The sequence below is a fragment of the Trichechus manatus genome, unplaced genomic scaffold, assembly GCF_000243295.1.
Source record: "Trichechus manatus latirostris isolate Lorelei unplaced genomic scaffold, TriManLat1.0 scaffold00088, whole genome shotgun sequence".
NCBI classification, from domain to species: domain Eukaryota; kingdom Metazoa; phylum Chordata; class Mammalia; order Sirenia; family Trichechidae; genus Trichechus; species Trichechus manatus.
The window spans coordinates 5,175,342-5,186,898 of NW_004444024.1; the positions used below are offsets into that span (position 1 = coordinate 5,175,342).

At 53.2% G+C, this 11,557-nt stretch overlaps 1 protein-coding gene across 1 annotated transcript; it reads left to right on the plus strand.

Annotated features, from left to right (window-relative positions):
- The first annotated feature begins 729 nt into the window (after positions 1–729).
- Positions 730–7,452, plus strand: SERPINH1 (serpin family H member 1). Its single transcript, XM_004381976.2, has 5 exons — positions 730–776; positions 3,314–3,972; positions 5,210–5,308; positions 5,418–5,650; positions 6,456–7,452. The coding sequence occupies exons 2-5, from the start codon at positions 3,348–3,350 to the stop codon at positions 6,756–6,758; spliced, it is 1,260 nt and encodes a 419-aa protein (XP_004382033.1). The 5' UTR covers positions 730–776; positions 3,314–3,347; the 3' UTR covers positions 6,759–7,452.
- Positions 7,453–11,557: the final 4,105 nt, after the last annotated feature.

Consider the following 11,557-nt stretch of genomic DNA (forward strand, 5'->3'; position numbering starts at 1 on the left):
GGGGAGGGAGATCTGAGCAGAAGGCTTCTGGTCACCCACCACCCTTATTCTGTCCTCTACCCAACTGCTGTCTTGTTTCTGGAGTAACTGCAGGGTTAAGGCCACTTCAGAGGCGGGGTTCCCTGCCACCAGCCTACGGACATTCCTGAGGAGGCTGGAGAGGAGGAAGAAGAATAAAAACACTTCCAGCCAGGCCCGAAGTCCCGGCTCCTCCTCTTCCCAGGTTTCCGGCTGATCCAGCTGGGCCACAGGGCCCGGATGGAGGCAGAGGGAAAATGGAGGGGCTTTGGTTCCCTGGAATTCTCTGACTGGAGCCACACCCTTCTACCCTCCAATAGTTCACCTGCCCTTTCTCCCTTTCTGAGGCCTCCTGTCCATTCCTTTTGTCTCTGGTCACAGGGATTCCCAGCAGAGATTTTTTTTGCACTGGCTGCGTAACAGGACACCTCATACAGCCCTCAGGAGGGGCTGTGTGGGGGCTTCTGAGAGGAGGGAGTCCTGTGCTAGGAGGCCTGGGCCCCAGTGATCCCTGTGGGACCTGGGTAGTTCCCTGCCTGCCCCTCTCTGGCCTCAGTTTCCCCCACTGTACAGTGAGGCATTGACCTCCAAGGCCCCTGGAGATCTGGGACTGGTTATGCCCCCTGTGCCAGGGACAGAGTGTAGATGGGGCACCCTTTCCGTCCTCACTACCTCCCCTTTGCCCATCCTCCTCACACTTCTGTTTTCTTTCAGAATGAAAAAGGCAGGCAATGACCTCCCTCTGAGGCAGTTTCAAGGTACTTTAGACTCCTTCAAGTTACTTTACAGAGTTTGAGACCGTTTTGTGGCCCCCTGGCATCTCCTCTCCATCCCTCTGACTTACCAAAGCCCTAATCCAGTCCCAACTCAGTCTCAGCGGAGTCCTGGCTCGCTGTGGGCACAGCCCTCAGCAATTTGATCTTGTATTTTTTTTGGTGGGACTGTAAATTGTCTAACCTTGGCCTGAGGGCTGGGTTTTCTCTGTGGCAAGATGGCTGGGCCATGGGAGCTGGTTTGCTTGCAGTAACTTGCCTTCCTCTGTTCTGCTGCTCGGTGTAACATGGCAGCCCTTCTCCCCAGCCGCTCATCTTCCTTCATAGATTGATGTGCAGGTGTGAAACTAAGCCCCAAGGAGGCTCCTGGAGTGTCTTGGCAAATCCTTGGGACGTGAACCCAGGCCTCCTGCTTCTTAGGGTGGAAGCCCCCCTCTGCTGGCCAGCAGAGATAATTCAGCTTCCTGCCTGCCACGTCACCAGGAGCAGGAGTGCAGTTGTGTGGCAGCCTGAGGAATCCCCAACTAGTTATTTGGAGCTTTCTTGAAAAGCCCCTCCCAGCCGTTTGAGGTTCTGGTTGGCTGGGGGTTGGGGCTGTCAAGATGGTGTTTGCCACGTGGCAGGGCTGGGAGCCAGGTCCCTTGATTGCCTCCCAAGGGTTTGCTAGTGGCTTCTGCAGGGACCTGAGCTCCAGCATTAGCTTTCTGGACTAGAGGTAGCCCTAGAGTAGGATGACTATGTCTGTTATCCAGGCATAATAATTAGTAGTGTCCCATTTTACTCTAGAAACATCCATATTTGGATAATACATTATACGGTCACTCTGTCTTTGCTGCTCCAGGCTTGGTGGGGAAGGAACCAGGGCTGGGAGGGAGGTGGCCTGGGGCTTAGTCTGGGCCCCAAGGACCCCCCCGCCCCATCCCCAACCACTCTGTCCTTAGGGTAAGACTCAGATCTCTCTTGTACCATCCTCTGGGCATTTGTGGATCTCAGTGGCGCTCTTTCCTTCCCTCACCTCCCTCCTCACGTACCCTTTGCTTTTCCTTTGCGCTTGTACTTAAAGGCCCTCTAGGAGGATGGCGACCCACCCCAGGGAGGTGGGGATCGCTGCAGCAGCAGAGTCTTCCTGAAACCCCATGCTCCCGCAGGCAGGCCAGAGTCCTGAGGGTCTTCCACCAGGGTTCCGAATTTTCAGTATTCCTCGAGGAGGACCTTGAGAGGGAATCCCAGCCTCCTCTTAGGCTCCATTTCACAGTCATCTCCTCTTCCATTCTGCTGTGTGAAGTAGAGGGGAAATTACCTGAAGGAGGGGAGCATGGGACTATTCCATATAAAGAGACTGTCCCAATTTGTCCCCAGAGAGGGAAGTGTGGCTTGTCCTAGGGGCCACTGATACTGCTTTGGCTTGGGGAGGGGGCTTGAGGTAACCCCAAAGTCACAGAGCAGATGACCTGTGTGGCAGTGACTGTCAAATGGCAAGGAAGAATGGAATCGATGAGGCCCAGCTTCCTGGAAGGCTAGACACACACCTGGCCAGCGTTTGGTGATGGTGGTGGTGGGGGATGTTGATACTCCATTGAGCTGTGACTCACCCTCTTCCCCAGCATCCTGTCCTTGGTGCTCTCTCAGGAAGCATCCCCCTCCCCCCAAGTTTCCGAAGGAGTTGGCTCCAGGACCTTTTGCCCTGGGGATTTCCCATTTGCTCCAGGGGCTGTGGGCAGATGGGCAGGCCAAGTTGTTGCCAAGATAGAGGCCTTGGGCATGGAGATCCAGGCCTTCGCAGCTTGGAAGGGAGACTGAGGCTCAGAGAGGGGCGGAATTACTTTCTTCCACATTCACATACATAAACACTCATGGTCACACTTGGGGCAGTAGAATGGAGCATTTGGGCAGCCCGCATGTAATAAGTGAACAAACCAGTGACTCATTAACATCCCAGGCCAGGATGAAAGGCATGGGGGAGGGGCAGACCTACAGCTCTGCTCTGCATGACAGCCCTTGCCCAGGCACCTGGGCTTCATTCAGACCCTCAGCCTGGCTGTTGCTTTTTCCTGCTGGAAAAGAGCACCAGGGTTGGTGTGAGATCAGGGCTGACCTCTATACACACTGATGAGGATCCCAGGGGCCCTGTTTCATTTTCATTCAGGAACAGCTGAGGCCTGCTAGGCACTAGGCACTGGCGATATGATGAGGAACCAGACTGGTTTTGTTTCCTGTCTTCCTGGAGGTCACAGCCTAGTTAGGGACAGAAATACAGAATAAACAAAAATAAGTATGTGTTGAAGTCCAGTGCAAGGAATCAACAGGGTGGTCAGGTGGTCACTTGGCGGGATCCCTGCTTTGGATAGAGACATCAGGGAAGGCCTCTGACATGGTGGGCAAACAGACCCTTACCCTGGTCAGCCCCAGTCAGGTCTGGGCTCCCCAGAACTCTGGCTGTCTTGCTGCCATCACCTGGGGACTTGGTGACAGGGAGGACGGCCTAGGGCTTTAGTGCCGCCTTCTCTCTGCAGCCCTTACAGGTCCCCCGAGGTGTACACAACCCACTGCCCAGCCATGCGCTCCCTTCTGCTCATCAGCACCTTCTGTTTCCTGTCTGTGGCCCTGGCCGCCGAGGTGAAGAAGCCCGCGGCGGCAGCTGCAGCTCCTGGCACTGCAGAGAAACTGAGCCCTAAGGCGGCCACGCTGGCCGAGCGCAGTGCCGGCCTGGCCTTCAGCCTATACCAGGCTATGGCCAAGGACCAGGCGGTGGAGAACATCCTGCTGTCACCGGTGGTAGTGGCCTCATCACTGGGGCTTGTGTCGTTGGGTGGCAAGGCAACCACGGCATCACAGGCAAAGGCGGTGCTGAGCGCGGAGCAGCTGCGTGACGAAGAGGTGCACGCGGGCCTGGGCGAGCTGCTGCGCTCGTTCAGCAACAACACTGCGCGCAATGTGACCTGGAAGCTGGGCAGCCGGCTGTACGGGCCCAGCTCGGTAAGCTTTGCTGATGACTTTGTGCGAAGCAGCAAGCAGCACTACAACTGTGAGCACTCCAAGATCAACTTCCGCGACAAGCGCAGCGCCCTGCAGTCCATCAATGAGTGGGCTGCACAGACCACCGACGGCAAGCTGCCCGAGGTCACGAAAGATGTGGAGCGCACGGATGGTGCCCTGCTGGTCAACGCCATGTTCTTCAAGCGTGAGTCCAGGACAAGGCTGGGAGAGGGGGCCTGGGATCGGGGACAGTGGGAGAGGGCTGAGGGCTGGGCCTTGCCCTCCCAAGAACCAGTAACAAGCGTTATAACAGTATTCCCTGTGTTAAGCATTTTACTGCTTCTGGTTTAGTCCTCATAACAACCTGTCAAGGCAGCCCCAGTTATTAAACCCTTTTTACGTACTAGAAACAAGGTTTCAAGACGGCAAGGACTCAAACTCTGCAGAGGAACTCTAGAGGACATGATCCTACGTATTTTATCAAATCAAGTGCTATTGCTTGTAAAAAGCAATCTAATTTTAGAGATGTTAAAATTTCAAAGAGTAGGTGTCTTGGAATCAATCCAATTCAACAGTCAATTCTGCCTCAGTAGCGAGCTGGGAGAGGCCCCACACCTGTGATCATCCCTAATCCTCAAAGCAACCCTGGCGGCAGGCAGTGCCATGTTCATTTCACAGGAGAAGAAGCAGGCTCAGCTAGGAGGTAGCAGAGCCAGGACTTAGGCCCAGGAGCATCTGACCCAGGGTCAGTATTGAATTGAATGATAGATTTGGGGTTAGTGAATATTTTTGAGTACCTGTGTAGATTGACTGTTTCCCTCACAGTTGCTGTGACGATGAGGCAACAACATCTGTTTTACAAATGAGGAGACCAAAGTAGGAGAGGTGGAAAGGTCTTTCTGTCAGTTGGTGGCTGAGTCTGGATTTGAACACAGGTCTGTTGTAAGGGCAGGGCAGGACGCAGCCACTGTCACACACATTAGGTTTTGGGCACAGAGACGGTTTGCAGACAAGAATTAAGGATGGTACTAGGGTTCTTCCTGCCCAGGGCACAGACCCCTCAGGTAGCAGATGGGGCGGAAAGCCCAGTTGAGCACAGGTGCCAGGGCAGGGTATGGAGGTGGCTGAGCTGAGGGTCCTCCTCCTGAAGGACTTCCCTTGTCATGTGGGAGCAGCCAGGCCCCGAGTGTAGAGACCCACAGCCTCAGACAGCATGTCCTGGCGTCAAGACCCCTCCCCAAAGCAGAGAACATGTACCCCTTGACTGGGTGCTCAGGGAGGAAGTGGGCTACAGCTGGGCCCTGAGGAATGGAGCAGAGGCTTGGTGGCAGAGATAAATCCAGAGTGTGCAGTTGGGATGGTATGGGCTGTGATTGTGTCTTGGGAGGGTGTGTCTTAGAGCAGACCCTGTGTTCTGACCCTGTGTTCTGCTCCCACTACAGCACACTGGGACGAGAGATTCCACCACAAGATGGTGGACAACCGTGGCTTCATGGTGACCCGTTCTTATACTGTGGGTGTCACGATGATGCACCGCACAGGTAGGTGCCTTGTGGGGCGAGGGGACGAGAGGAGGCATCTGAGGGTGCTTGGGGTCTGGCCTACTCCTGTGCTACAGCGTGCCTAATGCCCTTGCTGCCCTTCTCCCAGGCCTCTACAACTATTATGACGACGAGAAGGAAAAGCTGCAAATCGTGGAGATGCCCCTGGCCCACAAGCTCTCCAGCCTCATCATCCTCATGCCTCACCACGTGGAGCCCCTTGAGCGCCTTGAAAAGCTGCTGACCAAGGAGCAGCTGAAGATATGGATGGGGAAGATGCAGAAGAAGGCTGTGGCCATCTCCCTGCCCAAGGGTGTGGTGGAGGTGACCCACGACCTGCAGGTGAGGGGTGGCCCAACTTAGGGACCTATAGGGCTTGAAGGAGGAGGGGCTTGGGGCAACCATTTATCAGCTCAGTAGGTCTTCCCTGAGACCCCTGGGTGTCCAGGGAATACTGGGCTCTGTTGTAGGAGAGGCTGAGGGAGGAGATGTGGGCCCTGCCCTTGGGAAGGTGATGATCACATAGGTAGCTAAATGTAATTGAGCACTTGCTACATGCCAGGCATTCTGCTAAGTGCTTTATATGTATTAAACTCTTAATCCTCAACACAACTTTTTAGATGGGAACTGCAAACCTTATTTACAGGAAACTGAGGCTCAGAGAGGTTAATAACTTGTCCAAAGTCATATCTAAATCCCAGAGTGATATAGACATAGCTGTCCTTTAGATCGATCTTTGTCAGACTTGGGTGTGCTACGACTCTGCTAGAGAGTTTATTACAGCCAGGTTCCTGGGTCAGTGGCTCTGGACTGGGGTCAAGGAGTGTGACTTTCGAGTAAGTTCCCAGGTGATGCTGATGCTGCTGGTCCATGAACCACACAGTGTGAAGCCCTGGTAAAGATGGCTCCGAGTGCCAGGGATGAATTCTGACTTTTTTCCTGAGTCTCAGTTTCTTCATCTGTGAAATAGGGATTAGAATCTCTTGCAAGACTGTGTGAGAATTAAGAAAACAGTAGTTTGAAGGGCCCAGCACCATGTTCTTTGAGGAATGCACAGGGTAGGAGATGGTAGGTTGCATGGATGGAGGGTGAGGGACTATGAACCTTGCCTGCCATGGCCTCACCTGGAGCCCACCTGGTCCCACAGAAACACCTGGCTGGGCTGGGCCTGACGGAGGCCATAGACAAGAACAAGGCAGACCTGTCACGTATGTCGGGCAAGAAGGACCTGTACCTGGCCAGCGTGTTCCATGCCACTGCCTTCGAGTGGGACACAGAGGGCAACCCTTTTGACCAGGACATCTACGGGCGTGAGGAGCTACGCAGCCCCAAGCTGTTCTACGCCGACCACCCCTTCATCTTCCTGGTGCGAGACACCCAGAGCGGCTCCCTGCTATTCATTGGGCGCCTGGTCCGGCCCAAGGGTGACAAGATGCGTGATGAGTTGTAGGGCCCCAGGGTGGGCATGGGATGTCAGGAGGCAGCCTAAGGCTCCTGAAACACATGGGTGCTATGGTGGGGTGGGGGTGGGAGGGCGGGGATCTGAGGTACTGGCCTTTGCCCGTTCATCTGGGTGGGGTGGCGTGGGGAAACAGACCAGGGTTGCCAAGTGTCTGAGCGGACTTTCCCAGCCAGAATCCACTCCACTTGGACATGGGCCCCAGATACCATGAAGCTGGGCCCAGAGACTCCATATCCTGCGGGACTTGGCAGTAGTCACTGTGCCCTGGCCTCAGAGCCCTAGGATCAAGCCTGCCTCAGTCAGTGTTCATATTTATAGCCAAGTGTTTTTTCATCTGTGAACCAGAATTGAGCTGGGGGGGGACAGTTCAACCCAGCTCTATGCCAGCCTTCTCCCAACTTTCCTCAACTACAGATTAGGTGCTCCAGCCCTTGGGACCAGGCACCCCGACAAGGGCCCTGGCCTCAGTGAGGGGGATTGGAAAATAGCTCACAGGAGGGGATCCTGGCAAACTCTGGTCAAAAATCATTGCATTAGACATCATGGGGATGAACTTTTTTTTTTTTCCCTTTTTGAGTTTTTTTCAAAGACGGGGAGGGAAGGAGAAACACAGGCCTTTGTTGCTGTCAAACCGAGAACTTATTTGTATGATTTTGTTTTTCAATAAAACTTTTCCAATGAAGTTTCATTGGAGCATGGAAGAAGATTGGTTGATTGAGAGAGTCCCATGTCACTCTTCTCAGGGGAGAAGGTCTTACTCTGTTAAGCCAGGTTTCTACTAACAACCCCTATGGCCCTGTAATGCGGGCAGTACACTCTGCACAGATAATACCGTGTAGCAGGCCCACTACATGCTGACTCCGCAGATTGTTCTTGGGGAGGTGGTTGTCTCATTGCCTCTGGCAGCCCTGGAGAGGTTGTGGCTGCAGAGCCTGCATGACAGCACTGGCCCTGGAACCCAGGGCGCCCCAGTCCTGCTGTGCACGCCCTCGGTCTTCAGCCCCCAGCCCTTCGTTTCCAGCTGACCTCATTCCATACCCAGGGACAGAGGGCACAGACTCAGGCCCATGTTTATCAGGTTGCCTGACTTCAGGCAGGGCTTTGGAAGGAAGGAGTTGTGGGGAATCCTTTCTCTCTGGTGACCCAGCATGTTGGGTTTGTAGCAGGAAGGGAGGAGGGACCCAACACGATCCCTCCTGAAACAGTTGCCTTTCATGGCCCAGGGCCCCTGACATCATACCTCAGGGGCACAGGACAGGAGGCTGGTGTCTAGGGAGGCAGAGAAAACTGGATTTCAGCCCCATGTCTGCTACTTGCTGACTGTGTGACCTTGGGCAGGCCATTTCTCTCTCTGGGCATTTCTCTGGTTCCCCTCTGCTAACAAACAAACTGCTCTGGGGGTTGGTGGTGTAAGGAGGGAGCCTCTACCTGATCAAGCACCCTAGCTGCGGTTCTCCAAGATGTGAATGGGGCTGCAGAAGGGCCAGCTGATTCACCCCCATTATTACCACAATGGGGTATCAGCAAAACTTCAGAGTTCCAGGTCCCTCCTGTGTTGCAGACACAGGAAACCAGATCTCTGCTCTCAAGGTGGAGACGTAGGGACAGTGACAGGTGTGCTCAGTACTCACTGTGCTTTACCTCACCTGATCTTTCTGTTCCCAGACCTGCCGAGCCTATTCTCCTGCCTCAGGGCCTTTGCACTAGTGGTTCTCTCAGGTCTTTGCAGTACAGCTCTTTGTCACCTAGGACTCAGCTCAAATGTCATCTGCTCAGAGAAGCCTTTCCAGATTGCCTAACATAAACAGCCCTTCTACCTCAGTTTCTGTACCATGTTTTCCCATTTTATCAGCTCCTTAGCACTATGGCTTTATCTACTTATTAGCATGTTCACGTCTCCCCTACTAGAATGGAAACTCCATGAGAATTTGCACCATGTCTGCCTGTTCATCGCTGTGTATACTGCACCTAGATTCAGCATTTTACACAGACGAGGCACTCAAAATATATTTACTGAGTGAATAAATGAAAGGGCTGTGCTAGAGGGGTGCCGGGGACTGTGGGAGCCCAGAGGAGGAAGCCATGATTGCCTGGGGAGATCAAGGAAGGCTCCATGAAGGAGGTGACATATGGGCTGCCTTGAAGGGTGAGTAAGCATTTCTGGATCAAAATAATGATTTGAATAATTCTAGCTGGTGCTACTTTGTGTTTTGCTCCCTTTGTTGTGTACCGTTGAGTTGATTACGACTCATAGCGACCCTATATGACAGAGTAGAGCTGCCCCATAGGGTTTCCTAGACTGTAATCTTTACAGGAGCAGATCACCAGGTCTTTTCTGTCACGGAGGTGCCAGGTGGGTTTGAACCACTGACCTTTCTGTTAGCAGTTGAGTGCTTAACCCTTGTGCCACTATGACTTCTAAGCCAAAAAACCAAACCCATTGCCATCAAGTTGATTCCAACTCATAGCGACCCTATAGGACAGACTAGAACTGCCCCATAGGGTTTCCAAGGAGTAGCTGGTGGATTCGAACAGCCGACCTTTTGGTTAGCAGCTGAGCTCTTAACCACTGCACCACCAGGGCTCTACTATGACACCTACCATGTACCAAATACCACGGTGGTCACTTAATACATATAATTTTTTTCAAGCCTCCTAACAGCTGGGCTAGGTAGGGATTGTCATCCCTGTTTTACAGGTGAAGTAACTGAGGCTGAGAAAGATTAAGTGATTTGTCTGAGGCCCCACAGCCAGTGGGCCTGAGCTGGGATTTGATCCTAGACAGTTGGAGAGTTGCTCTTGCCTTCATGCCACAGAGGAAGGGCAGGAGAGGGACTGGCCAGATCCCAAAAATTAAGGGGTAAAACCTGCCTGTAGTTTACACACGTCTTCTCGTTTAATCCCCACGATAGCCCAGTTAGGTGGGAAGTCATCCTAATTCAGGCGCAGCTCAGTGGCAGGCAGGGCCTGGGCTGGAACCTAGGACTCCTGGCCCCAGAGTTTGGCCTGCAACAGCTCCAGCACCAGGTGGGAGTGGGCAGTGAAAGTAGCCAGACCTGAGTGTGGGGGTGGCCCAGACGGCCCTGAGGCCACACGCCTCCATCCCGGCACAGGAGAGTAAAGTGGTAAAAGGCCTGTGCTTCCATCTCAGATATCAAGCACCCTCGCAGTGAGGGGTGGGGTTGCTGATGTGGAAGGTGGCAGTGTAGGTAGGGGAGGTGGGTGGGTTAGGGTCGGGGTGGGGCTAGGAATCCAGCCAGTGTTAGCGCCTCCAGTGGCCCGTCATGGCCCTGCATGGAGCTTTTCTGCCACCTGGAGGCCATTGTTATTCCCACCATAACCAGCGGCTGTGGGGTCAACTCAGACTCATGGTGACCCCATGTGTGTCATAGAATTGTGCTCTATAGGGTTTTCAATAGCTGATTTCTTGGAAGTAGATTGCCAGGCCTTTCTTCCAAGGTGCCTTTGGGTAGACTCAGGCCTCTAACCTTTCAGTTAGCACCTGAGCACATTAACTGTTTGCATCATCCAGGGACCACATTTCCATCCTGTTGACTGTTGAACGTCTCAGAGATGATGTCCCTGCTGGATTGTGAAGGCCCTAGATGTGAGTGCAGGTGTGGGGAATTCGAGAACTGGAGATTAATATTTTACTGGCTGCCTACTAGGAGTCCCTGGGTAGGGCAAATGGTGGTTTTATGCTGTGGTGCTTAGCAACAAAGGTTCTGGAGTCTGACAGACATGGCAGGAGTCCCAGCTCTGCCATTCTCTAGCTGTGTGACCTTGGGCAAGTTATTTAACCTCTCTAAGGTTCAGTGTCCTCAGTAGTAAAATGGAAATGATGACAGTACTTCTCTCACAAGATTGTGGTGAGAGTTAAGTGAAGTAATCCGTGACACTTGACAAATAATATGTGGCCAATAAATATGAGCTTTTAATAAGGTAAGGTAAGTGATGTAAGATCATATAGCAGAACTGGGAGTTGAGCTCATCTCTCTGACTCTAAAGCCTGATTCTTTCCATTATCCCACACTACCTCCAGGGCAAATTGAGCTGAAGTGATCAGGGGAGACTCCCTGGAAGAAGGGGTGGCAGAACTGTAGAGAAAAGAGGGAAAGAGGCATTCCAGATGAGGGGAACAACAGGAACAGAGGAGTGGCAGCTGGAACCACATGGTAAATTTAGAGCACAGTGAGGAGCTGGTGGGGAGAGTGGGGTTAGGAGATGGAAGAAGGCCTGGATGCCAAACTGAAGGTTGACCTGTTCCTAGGCAGGCTGGGGTGGTGGTGACAGGGAGACCCAGGATGAGGCACAAAGCAGGTCAGAACATTTATAAGAGCAGAGCAGATGTTCATCATCATCCCTGGTCCTCCCTACAATTTCCCGAACCTTCTTTCCTTCCATTTCCCCCTCCTCCCACATCCCTTATTCAACTACTCACCACCTCCCCCTGGAGTTTTCTCCCTTTTTCCTTTTGCTTAGGCCATCTTCTCTGTCTGGTATGTCCTTCTCCATCTCTGCCCATGGAGCTCTTCCTCATCCTTCAAGGTCCATCTCAAAGGTCACCAAGTCCCCAGCTCCCCAGGTAGAAGCATGGCTTCCTCTGTGCTCCCAACGCTTCATTCAAGTGTCTCTGACTGCACACAGGGACTTGATCCTTCACTACAGTTTGTTCTTTCTTGCTTTCTCTCAGTGCAACACAGACGTATCTGCTGAACCTTGCCCCACTCCCATCTCCAGTGTCTCATTTGTAGGGGGCGCCCCGAGTTCACATGCCCAGGCACGGG